General features: G+C 51.3%; 1 protein-coding gene across 1 annotated transcript in view; it reads left to right on the forward strand.

The window, feature by feature from the left end:
* The window catches only part of SLC35F3 (solute carrier family 35 member F3), a 113,397-nt gene that overhangs the window by 911 nt on the left and 90,819 nt on the right, over positions 1–21,667 (forward strand). The window contains exon 2 of the mRNA XM_013048580.2: positions 14,623–14,947. Coding sequence (XP_012904034.1) covers positions 14,623–14,947 — 325 coding nt within the window. The remainder of the gene's footprint in view (positions 1–14,622; positions 14,948–21,667) is intronic.

Below are 21,667 nucleotides of genomic sequence, written 5' to 3' on the forward strand. Positions count from 1 at the left end.
CCAGGAGGCAGACCAGGGTATTGCTGAGTGGGTGGAGGCAGGAGATGCCGCAGGCCCAGTCCTCTCTCCTGCCCCTGAAGCCTACCAGCCCACCCCTGTGACCGCCCAGCTGCTGAGAATGGGCAGGGGAGCAGGTGAGAGAGAAGCCACCAGCAGCTTGTAAACGGGTCCTTTCCCCACTCGTGGGAGAGACACAGAAACATACTCAGACACAGCTGTCATCTGCTGGTCTGGGACCTTCTCCTCTGAAGGGCGGTGGGCAGGGGACTGTGGGGGATGGAGAGAGAGAGACCGGTCTCAGTCCTTAAATGCGCCTAACAGGAGGCAGAATAACCAGTTTCCACAGAGCTGGCCAGCTTAGCCAAGTGAGGGCTGGCAAGGGGCCACCAGCCAGTGGGGAGAGGAAGGCAGACCCCCTCTGGTCCAGGCCCTCACTTACCCGGAAGGAACAGAGCCCCGTGCAGCCTGTGCATAAGGGAAAACCCAGCATCTGCCATGCCCTGGGACTACAACCTGGAGCCCGGACCTCTGTGTGATGGCTTCCAAGGACCTGTATCCCCTCACGAGTTCTTGTTTGTTACAGTGAGACGGAACCAGTAAGAACAAGACAGAAGCTAGTAGGGCACTGGTGTACCCCACACGTAGCCCACCCACGGAGGTCTCCCAGGAGCCAACCCGGTACCGTTACTCCTATCCTACAGATGAGGACTGTGGGACCCAGAAAGGTCTGACTGACTCATCCAAGACCTACAGCCAGCTAATAGTTGGTCAAACAGAAATGGTATCCTGGGCCCTCCTATCCCCAGCCCATGTTTTTCAGAACATTGTTCTGCACTAACCTGCAACTACTTACCTTTTTCAACATTTTCTGTCTATAGGAGGTTGATTATTCCCCACTTCGTGTAGCTGTCTCCTCCCGTCCCCCATCCCCATCTTGGGAGAGACTTGGTATCTGTCATCTACACCTCCACTGAGTGCAGGTGCCGACTTTCCTAAGGGGGTTTCCCCTTAGGAAAGCTTCCAGGCCTTCTTGGAGACACCGCCCAGATGTACATGCCAGTTGGGGAGTGGAAGGATATATATTTCCCTTAGGGAACATGGAAGTGACTATCACTCCTGGGGTCCTTGTGGGAACTCACCCCATGCCCACCTTTTAAGTAAGGCAGGTCAGTGCTGTTCCCCAACAGCAGTGTCACCGCTGGTAATCCCCAATCCATCATGCAGACCAGGTCTGAGCTGCACTTGGGGTTAAGCTGGACACGGATGGTGAGGTCACCCAGGCTCAATGCCGTGACCCAGAGGTGCCACAGGAGGCAGTGAGTGACACGGCAGAGACAGGTTCGCCTCAAGGAATAAAAACGGGGCTCCCTTCCCCAGTTCCCTTAGGGCTACTCTCAGGCGAGCTTCGAGCTTCCTGTCCACACTGACAACCCTAGCAAGCCTTGTTAACCAATGTTTGCACGTACCTGGGTGTGGGTAGCAGACAGTGTGCCTGAGAATCAGAGAGAGCAGGGTTCAAGACTGTGCTTTTCCCATGTGCCGCTGGATTTGTATAAACCATAAATGCTGGGCCTCAGTTACCTCGTTTAAGCCCCAGTGAAACAGAAGTAACAACCTACTTCAGCTGAGTGCTGGGAACGCAGTGAGGTCGGTGGTTATACTTAGCATCTGTCTGGCACACAGTAGGTACTTAATAAATGTCTGGTAGTCGTCCTGTCACAGATTGTCTTGCACCTTTGGCAAACCTTCTTGCTGTTCTCAAGGAGTACGTGTGTAGGGACGGTATCTAGAAGCATCTGCACGGCTCCGGTGATACTAGAAAGCCCCCAGTTCCCCTTTTGCGTGGGATCCCTGTTATGTCAGCAGAAGTCTTCAGGGCATGCCTGGGCATACGTGTAGCACTTTTTTCTCTGCCTGGTGTTTTTGGTTTTTTTTTTTTTTCTTGGTGTTTTGTTCAGTTTGGCTTATGGTCTATTTTTTGAAACATTTGCATCTCGGGTGCTTGCTGTGGAAGTGCTGAATCATTTTGTTTTTTCTTAGATGCACAGGGCAAGGTGGTCCTCATACTGTGGCTCTTTCTGTGGGGATGGCAGGCAGGCTACAGTGCTGGAACCCAGCCAGCAAGAAATATTTATTAGGGTTTGGAGTGTGTCTTCTATGGGGAGGCATGCGGTACATATAAAACCAAAATAGAAAATACAATGCTTGGTTGAACTTCAACACGGAAAAATGGACAAGATGACTTCATTTACTCGGAAAATACCTCATCCAGCCCTACTCCATCCTACTCCATGTCCCTTGGTCATTTAGTGAGACCCTAGAAATGCAAAAACAAACAGCGTTAGCTTCATTCCCTTAAAGTTTTAGTCTGGAGGAAAAGAGACATGCAGACAAATATATTTTCTAGTATAAGATAGTAAGTTATGGTTCAAAGCTAAGAATAGAGCATCACAGGGACACTGATCGTTAAGTAATGTGAGGAGACCCTCCTGAGAAGGAGGCCTTCTTGAGGGAGACCTTCCTGAGCAGGAGGAAGCCTGTCTGAGGAGGTGACCTGTACGAGGAGGAGGCCCGTCTGTGGAGGAGGCCTGTCCGAGGAGGAGGTTTGTCTGAGGAGGAGGAGAAGACTTTCCTGAGGAGGAGGGCTTCTTGAGGAAAAGATCTTCCTGAGCAGGAGGAGGCCTGTCTGAAGAGGAGGTGACCTGTCTGAGGAGGACGCCTGTCTGAGGAGGAGGTTTGTCTGAGGAGGAGGCATTCTCGAGGAGAAGACTTTCCTGAGGAGGAGGAGGCCTCCCTGAGGAAGAAGCTTTCTGAGGTAGAGGTGTTGTAACCGAAGTGAGAAAACTTGTCAAGCACAGAAGGGAGGGAAGGCTGTTTCAGGCAGAAGGAATGGTGTGTGCACAGGCTTAGCCAGGAAGCTTGAGAAGGAGAGAGCAGCTGAGCCCCAGTTAGGGCTCAAGGCTTGAAAAGTGGTTTCCAGCCAGGTTGATGGCATCTGTCCCGTCTGATGGCATATCTCGTTCTCATATCCTCTTCCTCTCTTTCCCATCGGACTGAGACGCTGACTATCGATCAGTAACACATTTCTAGTCGAGGAGTATTTGCTGGGATCATCTGTGTTCACAACCAGCTAATTCACAGTCAGTACAGTTTCGTTCAGCAGGGATTAGTAGTTGAGCGTAACAGCTCTCGCCGCCGAGAAGCCTGCAACGTGTGGTCAGGTGGGAAGAGGGAGGACTTTGAAAGGAGACAGAAGGGGTTAGCGCCCACCGCTCAGCTCCTGCTGAGCCAAGTAACTTCGGCAAATGGCAGAAGCTCAGTGGGAATCTGTTCTCTCGTATGGAAATGAGTGCGACAGTACAGCCCCTCTTACTAATGAGAGTATCTGGGTTTGTTTGTTTTTTTTTTTTTTTAAGATTTTATTTATTTATTTGGCAGACAGAGATCACAAGTAGGCAGAGAGGCAGGCAGAGAGAAAGGAGGAAGCAGGCTCCCCACTGAGCAGAGAGCCGGATGCAGGACTCAATCCCAGGACCCTGAGATCATGACCTGAGCCGAAGGCAGAGGCTTAACCCTCTGAGCCACCCAGGCCCCCCAATCCGGGTTTTTTTTTTTTTTTTTTGGAACCTACTACAGTGCAGGCAGTGGTCTGGGAAGATCGCTGCCTTACTGCTATTTCGCCCAAAGGAAGGATAGCCATTGTCACCCCAGTTTACACACAAAGAAATCATTCCCGCAAGGTCATGCCGTTGGAAAGCCAGGGTGCTGAGCCCCATGTCCATATCCACCTGCCTCCGAAAGGTGGCAACACCCGGTACAAATGCATTTCATTGGAGAAGCAGTGAGAATCGCATCTGCTCATGCACTTGTAAGAGCTCAGCAAAGGTTTGCTCATGGGAGCTCCCGCTACATGGGGAGGAAGAGGTCTGGACCCCCCTGGGGCTCCCTGTGGTTGATATTCTCCTGCTCCTGGGGCAGTTGGCCTGTCTCAGCCACCCCCACTCTGGGTGTGGCTGCTTTGTTTCTGTTCATGGGGTACAGCTGTCATCCTGGGGTGCTCTGTGATCATGTCAGCAGAGACCCAGCCCTACCGGTCCGATGTGAGAGGAGTCTTGAAAATATACTGCCAAAGTGTTCCTGTACCCAAAAATGTTTCCCAGGTTGAATTATCCAAGACCTGAAACCTCAGTCACAAAAGTCATTGTATATTGTGTATTGGACAAATGTGTTCCCTAATCGGATATCAGTAAGGATGAACCAGATATCACTGAGGACGCCAGGGGGTCAATTCTAAGTCCTTGACTCAACAGAACTTCCAAACAAATGAGAAATGTCACAAAAGCATATAAATAACAATTACACTTTGGAATCTCATTTTTTTTTAAAATTCCATGAAAGGATTGTAAAATAAATGGCGTGTTTCAGCAAAGAGCGAGCTCACTTCTGGCTGGGTTACAGAGGGCCACTACGCGGCTCTCTTGTCTCCATTCCCCCCTGCTTTGCCGAAATGCTCTCATCTAATGACAGTCTTTCCCGCTGAGCCTGGATGTGGCCTCAGAATCCTCCTCCTCACCCAAATCCCGGTGATGACCATCCGTTCTTCGGACTTGGACTTCGGCATGAGCAGGGCAGCGTGGAAGAGGCTGTTCTGTGCCCTCCGTTGTCATGGGCGGGAGGTGTGAACGCTCCGTTCCTAGCAGAGGCGGCCACAGACAGAGGTGCAGAGCCGGGAGGGGCTGGCACCTGCGAGCCATCTGCTGGGGCCAGAGCTCGTGTTAGCTGCAGAAGTTGGCGGGGAGCGAAAGGGCCGGGGTTCGGGGGCCTCCTGAGTGCTGGCTCCCGAGGAAGGGGAAGGGCACTATCAAAGCCTGAGAACATCAGACAGTCTTCTATAGCTGCGTGTTCAAAATGGGTCACGAAGTCTATTTCAACAGTCACAATAAATATTTTTTTAATAAAGGATATTTTGGATAGAATCAAAAATACCAAAGCGTCTCACAGATGCAAGTTTCAGCCGGAGGGCTAGAAAGGGAGCCATCGAAGACAGCTCTGAAGGTTAAGCCTGAGCAGCTCAGGGAACAGAGGGGCCATTAACAGCAGAAGGAACAGCAAGGGTAGGAGGGAAGCGCATCCCTGAGGCAGAGACCGGACGTCGGATTGAGCTGGGCAGAGCTGCCAGCTCCGGTGGTGGCTTCAGTGCAGAGCCGGCCAGGAGGGAGAGGGAGAGGTGCTGAAGGCCGAGTGAATGTTGCGGTGAGAGCAGTGGGCAGGCATGGGTTCCTGAGAGCCACAGGGAGGGCAGGAAAGAAGTCTGATAGGCTGCACAGAGGACCCACAACCTATGGCCTCGTAGAAGCTGTGGGAAGGGAGCGTGATGTGGCATCACATCAGCCGAGGAGGACGGTTTTGCAGAAACAGTTTGAAGCGGGTGCTGGTCTGGAAGCCAGATGGCAAGGGGCACGTGGTGGGCGCTGGAGGGGAGCAGCAGTTACAGGATCGCTGGTGAATGTGTTTGGCAGCGAGAGGGGTTCTCTACCTTCGGAGGCACAGGGGGAGGGTTTTGAGAAAGCTGGTCGTTGCTGTTAACCCGAGGAAGAAGATTCCAGCACAGGTGTGAGGTTGCCCTAAGAGAAAGGAGGTTGATGCAGCAGCAGGCTGGGGTGGGGGATGGCAGGGGGCTTGGGGCAGTGGGGAGGGAGAACTGTCGGCTTTGAGAAGGGGAAGGAGGAGAGATGACGGGCGAGGACACGGAGAAATGTGGAGACGTCGGGGAGGGAAGCCAGGGACCTGAGCTGGCAGTGTTCATCTCCTTTGTGACGTAGGAAGTGGGATCAACTGCCTAAAATCATGGGTGGGGATCAAAGGCCTACAGAAATCGGAGCAGGTTCAGGACAGCTGCGTTGGAAGAGCCAAGAAGAGATGTAATTCTTAAAAGCCTTTTTGGCAAGTGATACGTTTTCAGTGGTTAAGGCATCATATGACTCGGGAGAAGATGTGCGGGGAAGAATGCTGGGTGAGAATCAGGACCCTGACCTCTCCCTTCCTACCCCCCACCCCCGCTTACACTACACATGTCGCCTCACCTCTGCCAGCCGGGCCTTCTCCTCTCTGCAAAGACAGGGGATTTGAATAGATCTTCTATGGGCTCTTTCTCAGGAAACATTGTCCGTCTGCTAAGTAGCTTACTCATTAGCAGAGATGGGTTTATCTGATTAAAACCCTTCACTGGCTGTCCTCAGAGTGCAGAGCTCCAAGAGAGTGACACCCAGAACAAGTAGGAGATTGGGGCTGTGCGTGCGCGTCCTCGTGTGTGTGCATCTGCGGGCGCGGCAGGCGTGTTCGTGCAGGTGCACCTAGTTTCAGGGGTGACTTTGGTATTTGAGCACGGGGAGGAAAGCCAGCTGCATGGGTACAACTTGCCCCATGATCTTGAGCGGGAGGAAACTGCGGGCCCCGCGGTGATAGGGTGGTGCAAACAAGAGGTTTGAGACAAGCCGCGAACTTCCAAGCTTTGCTCGGGGCAGGCTGGGTGTTTTCCTAGAAAAGCGTCATGGCTCAGGATTAGCGGAGTCACGTCAGCCCCAGTTGGTGCAGAAGGTGAGAGATAAAGCCTAGAAAGAGGAGTTTCACAAAGTGCACCCCACGTCAGAGCGTGTTCAGCCTGCCTGTGCAGGAAAGGAGAGGTCAGGGTCCTTCCCTGCCAGTGCTGGGAAGCTGGAGCTCCGTTCAGAACACTGTGCTTCTTTAAGATAAATTGAGTAAGCAAGCTCCCATGCTGCCAGTTAAAATACGGCCCTGTTGTCCCGGGAGAAGGCCCCAGGGGTCGCCCCTTCCTACCTGCAGAGCAGCATTCTGCCCGGAGGGGCCATCCCCTGCCTACAGTCTGCCCTCTGGGAATGGTGGCTCTTCCTGGGAGCGCCTCAGCCTCAGCTCCAGTCCAAGGGTAAACCTCAGCAGCAGGGGCCGTGTGTGTGCTCGCCTGTGTCTGTGTGCGGGTCATTGGTAGCCCCCCAGATATCACCGGTCTGCATGTGATGATACCTGTCGTGTGGACAGGCACGCAGATGGTGAGGTTCCCGGGGGCCGCAAGGACCACACCGGGCCGGACATGTGGATTCAAGCGGGATGCCAGCGAGCTGGCTCAGACCCAGCCCTCGCTCCCCTCCCAAGACAGTCATCGACCTTTCCTTCCCCAGGGAACACACACGGCTTTATTTAAAGCTTACCTGCCAGACACTTTCCCACATGTCCTGTTTGCTGGAAGCTGTGTCCGTGCCAGGACGGTCCTAAATCCGCTGCACGAGGTGGCGTTGTTTGGACACTAGGGAGTCGTGTGGGGACCTCCAAGGACACGGGGAGTGCGGTGCGAATGCCTGTGCATACGCCTGAGATGTCTTTACTGACATGGAGGAGATGGCAGGGGCAGCCGGCCCGACTTAGGCGCGATTCAGTCCAGCTTGCGAAGTGCCACAGGGTAGGGCTTCGGGGGGATCGGGGAGAAGCCTCCCACCCTCCACCCTGCCGAAAAGCAGCCTCCGTTCACCTCCCAATTCTGCATCCACATCCGGGAAGGCATTCGGGTTTTTAAAAACAACGTCACAGCTGCCATGTGTCCCATCCTCTGCACACTACCTCTGGGACTCGCTCTCCAATGAAGGTGTAAGCGACCCGCAAGAGGCAGGCACATGGGAGACGGTATCTAAAACTGAAATTCTAGCAGGGCGGTTCTTTCTCAAAAGTTTTCTAGGTACCTACTCCGTCATCCCAGCCTGTCCCCACGTCCTGCACAGTGGTGTTCATGGTCTGTGCGTCACAGGCCCACAAGCACCGTGGCACGGCAGGGACCTCCCCAGGCTTGTGGGCTGCGGCTGCCGTGAGTTGAGTACCACATGCTGGGTGACTTCTACGGCAGATACTGATTTTCTCGGTTCTGGAGGCTGGAGTCCAAGATCAGGGTGTTAGCCGCCGTGGTTCCTGGCTGGGGGATGGCCACCCCCCTCGCTCTGTCCCCACGGGGTCTTCCTTCCACGTGCCCCCAGGGAGAGCGTGAACAGGAGTGCTCCGCCAGCTCTCCGGAAAAGGCCACACCCTGTCAGATCAGCATCCCACCCACGTGTACAACTTCCCTGGACCTTATCTTCTTAGAGGCTCCATCTCCAAAGGCAGTCACCCTGGGGCGGGGCTGGGGGTGGTGTAGGGCTGCAGTGGATCAATTTGGTAGGGAGGACACCAATGGCCAGTTCGTCACAACCTCGGTTCCTGAGCACTGCGCTCTGGCCCAGAGTCCCACACCCAGTCAGGCTCTTCCAAGTTTAAAAACGGGGTCTGTCGTCTGGAAACTTGAAGTCCATTTTTAGTGATCTGTGCTTCTGATGGTGGTGTTTGGTGCCAGGAGCCTAAATCAGCACTCCCTCTGCTTGTGCTCTCTCACTCTGTCAAATAAATAAATTCTTTAGAAAAAAAATAAAAAAGATTTTATTTATTTGAGAGAGAGCATGAGCTGGGGGAGAGGCAGATGGAAAGGGGGAAGCAGACCTCCCCCCAAGCAGGGAGCCCAATGTGGGGCTCGATCCCAGGACCCTAGGATCATGACCTGAGCTGAAGACAGATGCTTAACCGACCAAGCCACCCAGGTGCCCCAGCCTCCAACTCTAATTACCTGTGGATTCTGTCCTTTTGCTCTGCCCAGTGCTAGTCAGGAGCATGATGGGGCCTCTGCCATGTCCAAATAATGGGAGTATTTTCTAACCCCAAATCCAGAAGTCCAAACAGATGGTCCGGCAAGTTCAGGTGGCCACAGTGGGTCAGGATATGTGAAATGGGGATTGCTTTGAGACATCCAGTGCCTGTAGTGACCTTCTACATGTGACAGCCTCTTCTTCCCTCTTCTCTAAACCACTACTTAAACAAAACAAAACAAAACAAAAAAACAGTCACATGCAAACTCACTGAGCAAGTATTTAAAGAGGATATGAGATAAAACCAGGAGTGCATTTTTAGGAGATGAATTACACTTGCAAACAGCCACGAACAAAAGTCTTCCTCTAAGCTCTTTGTTTTATGAGAGCTGTTTAGTTGGGCGGCCTGGCCCTGAACTGGTTTATGCATCCGTGATCAGCAAATGGGGACTGTAGGCCCTCTTCCCCTGGGAAGTTCAGGAAAAACAGAGGGGAGGCTCTAGTTCTCAGAGCAACTCTCCACTGTGTCCTATTTGGAGGTAGCTAGAGGCACCGACCCCTCTAACACATGGGCACATAGCCACCGGGCCCCTTTGTGCTTCACAGCAGGTGTCAGTAAATATTAGTGGGATACGCAACCCCAAAACATAGCTAGTCCACCCAAGAGAAATGAAAACCTGTAAGTCACACACAGAATTTTATGTCCACATTCATAACAATGGTATTCACAGCAGCCAAACATGGGGAATGATGTGTGTGTCCATCAGTGGACAAATGGAGAAACCCAGTGTAAGCATATCCGTAGAATGCTCCCCAGCCATGAAAGAGAATGAACTGTGGCCACGTACTACAACTTGGATGGACCCCAGAGACATGATGGTAAATGAAAGAAGCCAGAGGCAGAAGTCACGTAGGAAATATCCAGAATAGGTGAATCGGTGGAGATAGCAGCTATGTGGCTGCCTGGAGGTGGGGGGGTGGGGAGGTGGGGGCAGTGCCAGAAGGTGGGCGTTGGGACTCATGTAGATGTGATAGAAATGCTCTAAAACTGGATAGTGGTGATCATTTCACAGTTCTGTAAATTTAGTGAAAATCATAAACTATACTCCTAAAACAAGTGAATTTTATGGTTATGAAATGCATGCCTCAAAATTATATAAAAAATAGCTCTATAAGTCTCATTAATGGAGGTGTCACTTGGGGCTGCCCCCTCCTGGTCTCTGTACAAAGGAATGGCTTTGCCTCCAGGAGGCTGGGACCATGCCAGCCAATGGGCCTTTGATCCCAGCTCTGGATCTTTTACCCCTAAGACATGACTTGGGCACTTTCTAAGCACAAACTTTCCAGATGCTTTTTGATAGAGAGCTAGTCACCAGGGTCCACTTATTTTCAGGGGACTAAAAAAAAAAAAAAAAATGTTACCCTTCTGGAAGTTTGGAAGAGCCATTTCATGAGAAATGAGTTAAGAGTGAATGCTTTCCCAGTTTTTCTTGCTTTCTCATTCTAGAAATGGGCTTTACCTGAATAAACACAAAAAGCCCCCAATTTATCATTTTCTCAGGGGAAAGCAGTGGACAACTCAGGAGGCAGAGGACTTGCCTTGGTCTCAGAATGGGTTGGTCGCCAAACCAGACCTCCAGCTCACCCATCAGGACCTAGAGTTTCCTCATCCTGAGAAGACCCTGTCTCTAGGAGCTGCGTGTACTTGACCCAAGAGGGTGAATTCTTTTTTTTTTTTTTTAAGATTGTATTTATTTATTTATTTGATAGAAAGCGATCACAAGCAAGCAGGCAGGCGGTGGGAGGGAGGGGAAGCAGGCTCCCTGCCGAGCAGAGAGCTCGACGTGGGGCTCCACCCCAGGACCCCAACATCATGACCTGAGCTAAAGGCAGATGCTTAGCCCACTGAGCCACTCAGTCGCCCCAAGATGGTGAGTTCTTTGTAAGCAGAGGGACAAGGTTCGGGTGGAAGCCACAAGCTCATCAGGAGAGGGGTAGTGAGCGGGAGGGGGTGTTGGGAGAGGGAGGGGGACATAAATAGCATCCCTAGTCATATAATAATGATGAGAGGAGCTGGAACAGGAAACAGAGTGAGGCTAATTCAGCACTGATTTCTTGGAGGCACTCAGCACTGGCTCTTTCAGCCGTTATATATACCAAAGGACTGAAATCAAATGCAGAGGAATTGCTTGACTTGCAATTTAGGAGGGGAAGGAAAGTCAGCGAGCGTTTCCTGCACCTGAAGATTTGAGGGGCTCTTAAGAAGGGATATTGCCCACCCCCTCGTTGTCATTGCTCCTCTCTGGAACCTGGGCGTAAGTTGAACAGTGCATTGAAATGACCCCGAGAATGGTGCATGACACGGGACTCATTTGCCACCTTTCAATGGTGGGGAAGGAGTGCGCCTGCCAGACAAATGTATCATATCACTGTATACTTATTCCTTAACTCATGTTAGCTGTTTGTTAGAGACGCTGGAGTATGTACTTCCTAATAAGTAGGACTAACATCTGAATCTTCTCTGGTCCTCTTGGCCTGAATGTCTGACCAAGGTAAAGCTGGGGGTCCCGGTGGGGCAAGGCGGCAGTGGTGCTCTGATCCCACGGCCTCGCTCACTGCCCCTTGGCAGACCATGTATATTCCTGACCCTGAACTCCGCTCCCCTTTTTACTCAGAGCCTTTCTGTCTTTCAAGAGCCCGGTCAGGTTTCTGCGTCATCTGGTTCTTTCCACTGTTATCACAGCCCACGCAGGCCATGCTCTGTTCAGGATTTCCGTTACAGCCAAAATCTGCTTTGCACATAATTGTTCCGTAAAGCTTTCCTAGGTCTGTTTGTCACTCCCAGACAGACTGTAAGTTCCTGAAGAGTAATCATGCTTTGTATTTATTTTATTGACTGTCCAGAGCTCTTGGCACAGGGCAGATGCTCATGGCTGTTCCCTAGCCAACTGAGACGTTCCTGTGGTACGTCACACAGTGTATAGCCCTTTGAGACTTAGAAAGTCCGTGCCTTTGTGCATTCGGTTAAATGAATGCTGGATGAAATATAATATCCCAGTTTTGCTGTGTGTGTGTATGTGTGTGTGTGTGGTGCAAAGACACAAAAGACTAGGGAAAATGCTACAAAATCTCAGCAGTATTATCTCTGAGTACTCAGATTAGTATGTATTCTTTATTAGCTATGCTCTTCAGTACTTTTATAAATGACGTACAAAGAATATTTTTTAGTTTATGGGAAGTAGGTCTACTCTAACAGAAGTATTAGGAAGGAGTGAGGTAATGAAATTGATAAGTAATTATTATTATCATAAGAGAATCAGTACAGTGAAATGGAAAGTTTGTGATGAATTCGGTTTAGATGCCTAGGATTCTTTGTGGCTTTATTCCAGTGTTTCCCAAGGTGTGTTCCAAGGGGTACCATTCCTACTGGAGGCGTTACATTTAAATAATATGGGAAACAAAGGTGCCTGGGTGGCTCAGTTGGTTGGACGGCCAACTCTTGATTTCAGCTCAGGTCATGATCTCAGGGTCATGAGATCGAGCCCCATGTCAGGCTTTGTGCTCAGTACGGAGTCTGCTTGAGATTCTCTCCCTCTCTTTCTGCCCCTCCCCAACTCAGGCATGCACGTGTGTGCACTATCTCTCTATCAAATAATCTTTAAAAAAAGAAACACATATTCTATAGCTATGGAAATTCACAATGTCTATTAGCCCTGAATATTGCTAAAGCAAAGGAACCTGGCTCTGATCTACCTAGTATTTTCCAAACTTTTCTGATCATGGAATCCTTTTTTCTTATAATGCATGTCGGGAAGCATTGTTCTATCTGATTTCTAAAGAATAGCATAGATTTTAGCTTTGGATGTCTTTGTATTGCTTATATATTGTTAAATATTATTTTGGTTAAATGATCTGAAGTGGTGACAAAGTTAAGAGTATGACTTCTTTATTCCACATCTCTGGGAGCATTTTAACACAATATCATATGATCTGGTGACTTTCTCTGTCATCATCTCAGGACATGGCATCTGTCATCACTTAATTCTTTGAGCTTTAAAACTGAATTTGCCACAGTGAAGAACTAAATGAAAAAAACAAGCCATAGCCTGAATATACTCACCCTCATCCAGAGTCCGTCTTCAGTAGGAAGTTAGTTGTGTGAAACTGTATTTTCTTTTTCCACAGGTTTTTTTTCATCTCCATAATTGTCTTTTCCATATGAGTTTTTGACAGTGGTAATGATAGTTGAGAGATCACCCCCAGCACTACCTGGAAATTATCCCAATAATGAAAGGTTGCGGGCTCACCCACGATGTCAGGCAATCAGCGTATAAATTGAAACGTGCACACTTCTATCTGAATTTGCTTTAAGTTGTTGGGATTTACTGAGAACAACGTCCAGACATCCTGGTGGGAGGGCATAATGCAGAAGGATGGGACCCTGCCTTGCTTTCGCCCTCCTGTGCCTCTCCCTGTCCTCTCTTCTATGACGGAAACACACACCTTGCTGGAAACTCAGAGAATGGTTAGGCATTTGATTCTCCAGAGGCTTCCTGGCTATCCTACATACTCGCATAAGAAGTAAGAGGAAGACGGATATTAAACATTAATAAAGCAGTTCAGGAAGCACAGTACAGAGAGGGCCGAGTAGGATTGGGGCTAATAAAGGATGTGATCGCTCCCTCACTAGCCGCATAAGGCTTGGGATTACCCTTGGCTAAAACAGGTACGGCCGGGGCTGGCCGTTCATTTATCACAGGATTAGCTAACACCTGAATTAGAGGCTGCTTTCAGGATTTGTGTCGTGGAATTACTGTGTTTTTGGAATTACGAGCTTGGTTTAATGTCATTAAACAAAATATACAGAGTAGGTGTGACCCCGGTATATTTTGCATGATCTCCTGTACCCCTGTGGTAGAGAACGCCTGTTAGCACTGGGCACCCTGCATTCAGCCAAGAGCCAGGCTGAGCGGATAGCAGGCAAGTACGCTATCTCCCGGATACTTGCGTCTGTCTGTGGTGACACCTTGTGCACGTTACAGCTCTGTTTAAATTTCAGCTGACTGACAGGCACACAATCATGAATGAAAACCCAACAGTGGGAAATAAGGTCTCTTCACCCCCTCACAGGCTGTGGGAACAGCGCTGCCCCAGAGCCACGCTGTGGGCTGCAGCCTGGTTTCCAGAAGTCACGTGGCTTTGGATGGCGTGTCTGAGGCCTTCCACAGCAGCGGCTGCCAGAGGCTGTGGTTTTTAAGTAACACTTCAAGGTGGAGCCGAAGGCCATCAGCAGGAAGACGAGGCAGATAAGAGATCAGAGAGCAAGGTCTATTTTTGCCAGGCATGCAAAAATATGATGGACGTCTTGGCATTTGTGCCCATAAGTAACAGGTGGGAAGAGCATCTCACAGTGTCCTGGGAGCCTTTAGAGATCAGGGGCTATGACCTTCGCACGCAGGCATCCCCAGCCCCTGGCATGCCCGGTGCCCCTGTTGCACGGCAGGACAGGTGAGCTGACACGGACCAGAGTGGAAAGACTTCAGCCCGAGTGAGCTGGAGAAGTGCTTCCCAGTGCTGATGTGCATCCAAATCACCTGTTGAAATGCAGCTTCGGCTTCTGGGCTGCTGGAATGGGGCCTGAGATGCTCCGTTTCCAGCAAGCTGGGGACTGGGTGCCGATGCTGCTAGCCCACGGACCACACTGTGAAGGTCAGGATCCTGGAGGGTAACGAGACCTGTGATAATTTTTTTCTGTTTAGCTTCTAGTTCAGAAAGCTGCCGCCACAACCCCTCATTCGCACCCCCTCACCCCCGCACCCAGGGTAGCAGGCCATGACTGCGGCAGTGGGGTCAGGTGCCTCCTTGCTTCTGCTCACGCCTTGGTCTGGGGCAGCGGGGGAAGGTATGGAGGCCCCCCAGTTAACCAACCCTTCTCTTCCCCCAGGGGAGGAGCGCCCCCGGGACTCCCCGGGCCCGGCGGAGGCCCAGGCACCGGCTGGGGCAGATGCCAGCGGCCGAACGAGCCACCCCTGCTGGAGATGCTCCCGGGCACAGCTCAAGAAGATTTTCTGGGGCGTGGCGGTGGTGCTGTGCGTGTGTTCCTCCTGGGCGGGCTCCACGCAGCTTGCCAAGCTGACCTTCAGGAAGTTCGATGCTCCCTTCACCTTGACGTGGTTTGCCACCAACTGGAACTTTCTGTTTTTCCCGTTGTATTACGTGGGGCACGTCTGCAAGTCGGAGGAGAAGCAGTCTGTGAGGCAGAGATACAGGTAGGCAGCTTGCGGATGGCAGGCCCTGAGCTCTGGGCTGCTCTCCCGAGTGCTGATGCCACTGGGCTGTCCTGGCAGCCGGCGCTGTGTTGGGCTGGTGGGAGCACTGGGAGAGGTCCCAGAGTCACCTGCTGTCTGAGTGGAGCCATGATTGGGATTCTCTCCCCCCTGGGGGTGGTAAACACCAGCTTCCAGTGTCTTCCACCCTAAGAACTCCTTTATACAAAACAAAAGGCAGCATCTTCTAGAGAGAGCCCATGGTGGATCCTCCTCAGGCTGGGGTTAGCACCATGAGTCTGTGGGGCCAGGGGATATGGCTGCTTCCTGCAGCTTACCTCCCCTCGGGGAGATGTTCGCTGTAAGGCATTGATTACTCATTCCCCTTCCAACCCAAGACATTCCCTCCTTTGGTGATGAGATGGCCTGGGTCCGGTTACCCCACAGCATAGCTCTCAAAATCAAAGCAGCATCTGAATTTTGTTGACTCTTCTTTCTCATATGGAGCCCTGGTGTGGCTTTCCTTCCACAAAGAAGCCAGGAACCCTGACAAACCTTCCTCCTCTATAGACAGCAGGGTTCCCCCAGCCCCCCTCGGAAGTCAGGTCGTTGGTGTTGACTTCAAGTCCTCATCCCAGGCCAGTTGTGGGATCTCACAGTTGTCCTAGTTTGAGGACCTCTGTGGGCTGTGGCAAGGGCTTCCTGCTGGCCCAAATCAGACCTAGTCAGAAAAGAAAGGGGAAAGTAAAGAATGCTGGCCAAGGTGACCAAGTGGGCCCTGGGAGCTTAGCTGGGGTCAGCCCCAGGCCGGGGGGTTGGGGGGGATTTTCAAAGTTGAACGTTCTTCAGTCCTTCACCACTGCCTTCTTCCCCACTTCACCCCACATCACCAAACACACACCCTATAAACCAGCAGGTCTCCTGTACTATCTGCTTCGAGCTTCAGCCCTCTTCTGACATTGCCATCAGAAGTCATAAGATAACTGAAAACATCACGGGTCCAGGGAGACAAGGTCTCGGGGAATGGAGGTCTAGACTCAGATCAGGATCTTTGGCTCTCCAGGAACCAACCATTAGATGTCCCTGTAAAGTTACAGGTGGACGTGTGGGGTCCCCAAATTTTGTACAGCTTGGAGGGAATTTGGACTGGCTTCTCTGGGAAACCAAGTTGTAAATCAGACCACTGCATCTAGAGGAAGGGGCTCCTTGAGCGTGGACTGAGTCACAAGGCAGCCTTGCACGTCCCCTTAGGGGAAAGGATTCACGGCAAAATCTGAGAACAGGGTCTGATGCAGGAGTGAGGGGCCTCGAGTCCAGAACCAGGGCCCAGACTTGCAGTGTTCTCAATATTAAATTAAACCAGTAGCTCATGGACCAGCCAGAAATTACCAAAGAGGAACTTAATGTACTGTTCTTGGAGAATAGGCAAAAGCTGACTGAGACAGGTTTAGCAACTTTGGTAAGACCCACGATTGTCCCCAGGGCAAGAGGGAAATAACAGTCTGCTTTTGGTCACAGATGAGAACGGGTATTCAGTAAACAATGTATTTGACAGTTGTAGAGCTCTCAGCATAGTTGGTCATTAGAAGTTCCCCTTTCCTTAAACCGACTAGAATATCGAGCTCCTTCTTCTTAACTAGGAGCTGAAAGTGACCGTATGCGGCCTTTCTTGAGAGAGGGCCACTGGCAGAGAAGGCGACACATGCTTCCCTGCTCCCTTCACCCATTGCGATGAAACGAGGCCTCCCCTGAGGGCAGGACGGGGCGGCCGCCTTACACACATGTCCCACGTGTGACCACTGCTCACCTCGGGACAAAGACAGCCACTGCTGGCCACTCAGGGCAGGCCCCACAGCCCTTAACTGACTGCCAAGAACAACATAGAAGGACCCACGCTCGGTGGTGGTTAAAGAGTCCAGGTGAGAAAAAGGAGAGGTCCCTCACTTGGATTAGGTCAACACTGGCTTCAGCCACCATTACCTCGGCTCCTGTGTCCCTGTAGAAAGCATCTAGGAAGGACCATGAACAGATGATGGAGGTAGAGTCAGCTGGAGAGTGGTGGTGGGCAGGGCCGATAATCACAACTTGATCAGAGAAGCCAGCTAACACCCTGCCCAGTTTCTACAATAAATCTAAGCTCCACCTCTTAAAAAAAAAGAAAAAGGAAAACTTCACTAAAATCTTTCTTAAAAGTCTGCTCTGAGCAGAGCTGCCCATTCACCAACAGTTAGGGTAGCCAGTCAAGCTGCGCACACCACTGGAGGGGCAAGGAAATATTCCTCCGCAGCAAAGGGAGACAAACACTTAAACATCACTGACTTGACTTAAGTGGTGGTGACTCTGTCACAGCTCACATCAGCAGTTCTCGAAACTGACTTTGGGATTCCTGGAAGCCAAGGAAAACAGAAATCACACCTTCCATTTTGGGGCTTTTGTCAGAATGAGTGCCGGTGAGGGAAAGATCTAGAGGCAGCTGAGGACATGTGTCTCTGGCTAAAAGAAGTGTTTCAGCAAGAGACTGGGCAGAAAAGAGCAAAGATAGAAACCTTTTTCACAGAGAGGAAAGCAGTGAAGACAGCTTTTCTTGGGGCTGTCAGGAAGCCATCAGACGGAAGTTTCTTTTCCCCAAGCCCTCCCCCCGCTAGGCTAGGTTTCCCCAACGGGAAGCTAGAAACGGCAGCCAAAGCAGAGAGAAAAGCGTCCACTGCCCGGCACAGAGCTCTGGAAACCCAGCGAGGGCACCTGGGATCTTGCCGAAGGGTGGACGCTGATTAATTTGGTGGGTCTAGGTGGATCAGAGATTATGCTTTTCTGACAAGCTTCCCAGGGATGCTGCTGGTGCTGCTGCTGGCCCTGGGGCTGCTGTTGGACTCTAACAGCCCTGGAGGTGGGAGACTTAGCTACAGGTTTTTAAATGCTGCCAATGCTCGTTTGTAAGTGGAACATTGATGACACATGCACTGTCTCGCACACGAGATTATTGGGTGATCAGACGAGACACTGTACACGCAAGTGCCCTAGCAGCCGTGAAACGCCATTAAAATGTGTGGCACCGTCACTGCCTTGTGCTGTCCCCGGTGGGTTACATCCAAGCACATAGCCCAGGCCTCATTTGTCGGGTGCCTTGTGATGATCTATTTACACGGCAGGAGTGGGTCTTAGAGCAAGCGCTGACCCTGCAGGGTCATGCAGGGGCGATTCCCTGGAGAAATCCACTCCGGATGCACCGGGCCTCCTGGGATTGAACCCAGGCTTCTCATGCTGGGGCACCGTTGTCAGGAATTAGGAGCGTGAGTGTGAAAACCCCCCAGCCCAACCATCCCGGGTTTCCAGTCTCAAGCCTGTGGCCCCGTTCCTTGCAGACATGTGCCAAGGAAGCAGCAGTGCCCGGGACCCAGGACAGGCTCTGGCCATGGAGATGCGTGTGGGCACTGTAGAAACTGCAGGCAAAACCGAAAGGCGTGGGGGAGGGGGTCCCCAGAGTCTCCTCCACACCTGGGCACCTGGAGAAGAGGCTACATCAGGTCTGTGCCCTGGAGAGCTATGACTTTCTGGGACAGGAGCACAGCGTCTCAGATCCCAGGGGCCGCCACAGGCAGCGGAGGTCAGCCAGAGCAGGTCCAGGGCTCCTGCACGCTTGTCAGAAGGCCTTCCAGGAATTTCTACCCATACTGACCTCTTTTCATAAGCAAATGCTAGGACCTTCTGCTGTGGCGCAGCTGCCAAAAAAAGTGAACGATATAGTGGTGACAGAGTTTTCTTCTGCCTTTTGTAGTTCTGGGCTTCTGTAAGCTAGCCAACGGATTCTGTGTTAAAAACACTGAGAACCGGTCAGAGCCAAGGAAGGGGAAAGGGCAGTTTTGATGCCTCTCATCTTAAATCCTTCCGGGACATAGTGTGTACGTAACTGTGCGGACTTAATGCAGGAACTGTGTGGTCTTGTAGCTCTGACATTCCAGTCTATGGAGCAGAGTGGAGCAGTTGCCATCCAAAGGGTTGTTCCTTCTGCAAGAGGCATCGCATGTCTCCTGTGGGCAAGGCACTAGGGACATAGTAATAAATGAGCACCCGTTACGGGAGTCAGACAGACAAGCAAGGTGGGCGGGGTGCACAGGGCAGCCTGGGGAAGAGGCCGGGTGCCTGGGTCCTGGGGCAGGTTGGGAAGGTCTCTTGGAGATGACCAAGGGACAGCCTCTTTGAGAGCAAGCACACAGCGCTTGGATGCTGGTTCCCGGCAGGAGGAGTGGCGCAGTTGGACAAATACTTGTTGATGTCCGTGTATGGGGCATGCGGGCACACGTGGGGAACGCAGGTGATATTCCTCCCCGTGGGAGCTCACAACTGAGTGGGATACAGACCCACATGAAAACCAGGATGCGCTGTAAAGAGGAGACAGGTAGGAAGGTGGGCAGCAGCTGGAATGCGTGGACAGGGCAGGGCAGACGTTAGACCTGTAGTCAGACTCAGGCCCAGAGCAGAAGGTCTTTGGGTGCTGCTGGACCAAGGGCTTTATTCTGGAAGCAGTGGGATCCTTGGGGACATTTGGAGCTGAGGACAGAGATCATCAGAGCTGTTTGCAGAAGTAAGGCTCCAAGCGCTAATTCCATAATAGCTTACAGAATATGCCCCATTTTACATCAACAGTACAGTGACTCACATGTTTTCATTTTTTGTTTCTTTGGTTTTTTTTTTCCCTTTTTGGGGGCAGTGGGGAGTGAGAACCCTGTTTCTGAGAAATGCTGAGATTATAAGTGTATATCTTGAAGTATTACACAGTCACATCTCTTGCTCTGAATAGTCACTTTTTCTTCACCCTAAAGCAAACTTTTGGTGAAAAGCATTTTGGTGGTCATTTTCTCGGCACACTCGGCATTCCAAAAATAGGGGGAGAATTTTCTTTCTAGGAAACGTTGGCACATATTAGTGGGGCCCAACGTGAATGCTAAGACATCACCAAAGCAGCCCTAATTAGCAATGCCCCAGCATGGAACCTTCTGTCTGATGCAAGCTGGTGGTCTCCTTTGGTTGACTTTTCTTACTCTGAGCCCCAGACATGCTCTGGCCTGTTCTCAGCTCTTTATAGGCTGAAGACACTGTGCAATCAAGGTACAGCGGCCTTCCACTCTAGGAGGATGGAGCTAGGCCTTCATTCGTTCTACAAAATCTGCCAAGGTTCTAAGTGTTATGGATAACAACAGTGACCAAAACAAGTGAAAATCCCTGCCTTTGTGGATCTTACATTTTAGTGGGGAAGCAAACAATAAATAAAATATGATATGTCCCATGAAGTTGGGAAGACTGGAGGGTTGGGGTGCTGAGTGGGGAGGCGATGGTGTCAGGCTGGGGACCTGTTGATGAGGCCTGTGGTTACCCCAGCATCTCCTTACCCCATCCAGACCCAAATGCCTGGGGTTAGCCCTGCTTACCCACTGGCTCATTCATTCTTGATTTCTACAGGCACTCATTTCTGCAGTAAGCCCTCACTGGCTGTCTACTCTGACCCTGCACCACAGGGCACTGGGGACCAGAAGTTCCAAGCACATTCTTGCCCTCAAGTTGCTCATAACCCAGTGGGGGGAGCTACCTTTGCACCCCTGGATACGGGGTCAGGTGGCAAGGAGGCCTGATCCTTTGGGCCTCCAGTGGGACCCGAGAGCCCTGGTCGAGCCACCAGCATCAGAGGGTCCAGCTGATGGAGGGAGGCACAAACTGTCCCGTGCTCAGGGGCTCCTCCTGCCTTCCCCCTTCCTCCTGACTCAGAGCCGTCTTATTTCCTGTGTTCTTCTCCAAAATCATCAACTCCCGAAGCAGCGACATGTCCAGAGCCCTTTCAGTTGATGGTTGATGTTTTGTTTTTTGTTTTTATAACCGGTTTAGAAAAAAAATGGGCAAAAATTGGGGAACTTTAGTTCTTAATCGGCCTGTGTCTTCTGCTGGGTGGTAAATAATGGCAGTGGTCTGTCACCATCTTTGTGCCAGGGGATTTGGGTCAGGCTCGCTGCCGAGACAGAGCACCTCCTCCCTACCCGCCCCAGACACCGCATACGTGGTCGTGCGTGCGCACGCACGCACAGACGCATGCATGCGGAGCCACCGGCACACACAAGCCGCATGTTCCAAGTCTGAATGGGAAGTCGTAATGGGTTCCAGTGTCAGCCAAAGACGAAACGAGGCAGGCGTGGCTGACACAGGTTTAGGTTATCTCTGCCTGCTTTAAGGTATCATTTGAAGTATTCAGGGATGCGTTAGTGGAGAAATGAGACATAGAGCACTGTCATCGTGACCCAGTGGTGACAAGCACCCTCCATGCTCCACAGGGTCCGCTCCTGTGTCCTCTCCTCATGGTGCTGGTAGTTTAGCTCATTTGTTTCTCCCCATGTATCCTCCCCACCTCACCCCTGCATCTCAGCTAGACAGCTGCTGGCTCCATCTCAGGGAGATTCAGTGGCAGCCAGACAGTCCAGAATATTCCACAAGTGGTTGATCAGCTGTCCCTAAGGCAAGTAGGAAATACTGTGTTAGCTCCTGATCTCTGCTCTCACTGTACTTCAGCCTCCATCCATCCCTGGTTATCTCAGGTCTTTGGTAATTGCTGAGGGATGTCAGGGGTTTGTCTTTGAAGTTCAGCAGTTTATAGAGGTGATGTAATTTAACCTTGTCCTTTCAGAGCACATCAGATTCGGCTACAACAAGGTTACGCTTACCCATGTGAGTTCATGGAAG

The sequence above is a fragment of the Mustela putorius genome, unplaced genomic scaffold (genome assembly GCF_011764305.1).
Source record: "Mustela putorius furo isolate JIRA1106 unplaced genomic scaffold, ASM1176430v1.1 tig00001075_pilon_pilon_pilon, whole genome shotgun sequence".
Taxonomy (NCBI): domain Eukaryota; kingdom Metazoa; phylum Chordata; class Mammalia; order Carnivora; family Mustelidae; genus Mustela; species Mustela putorius.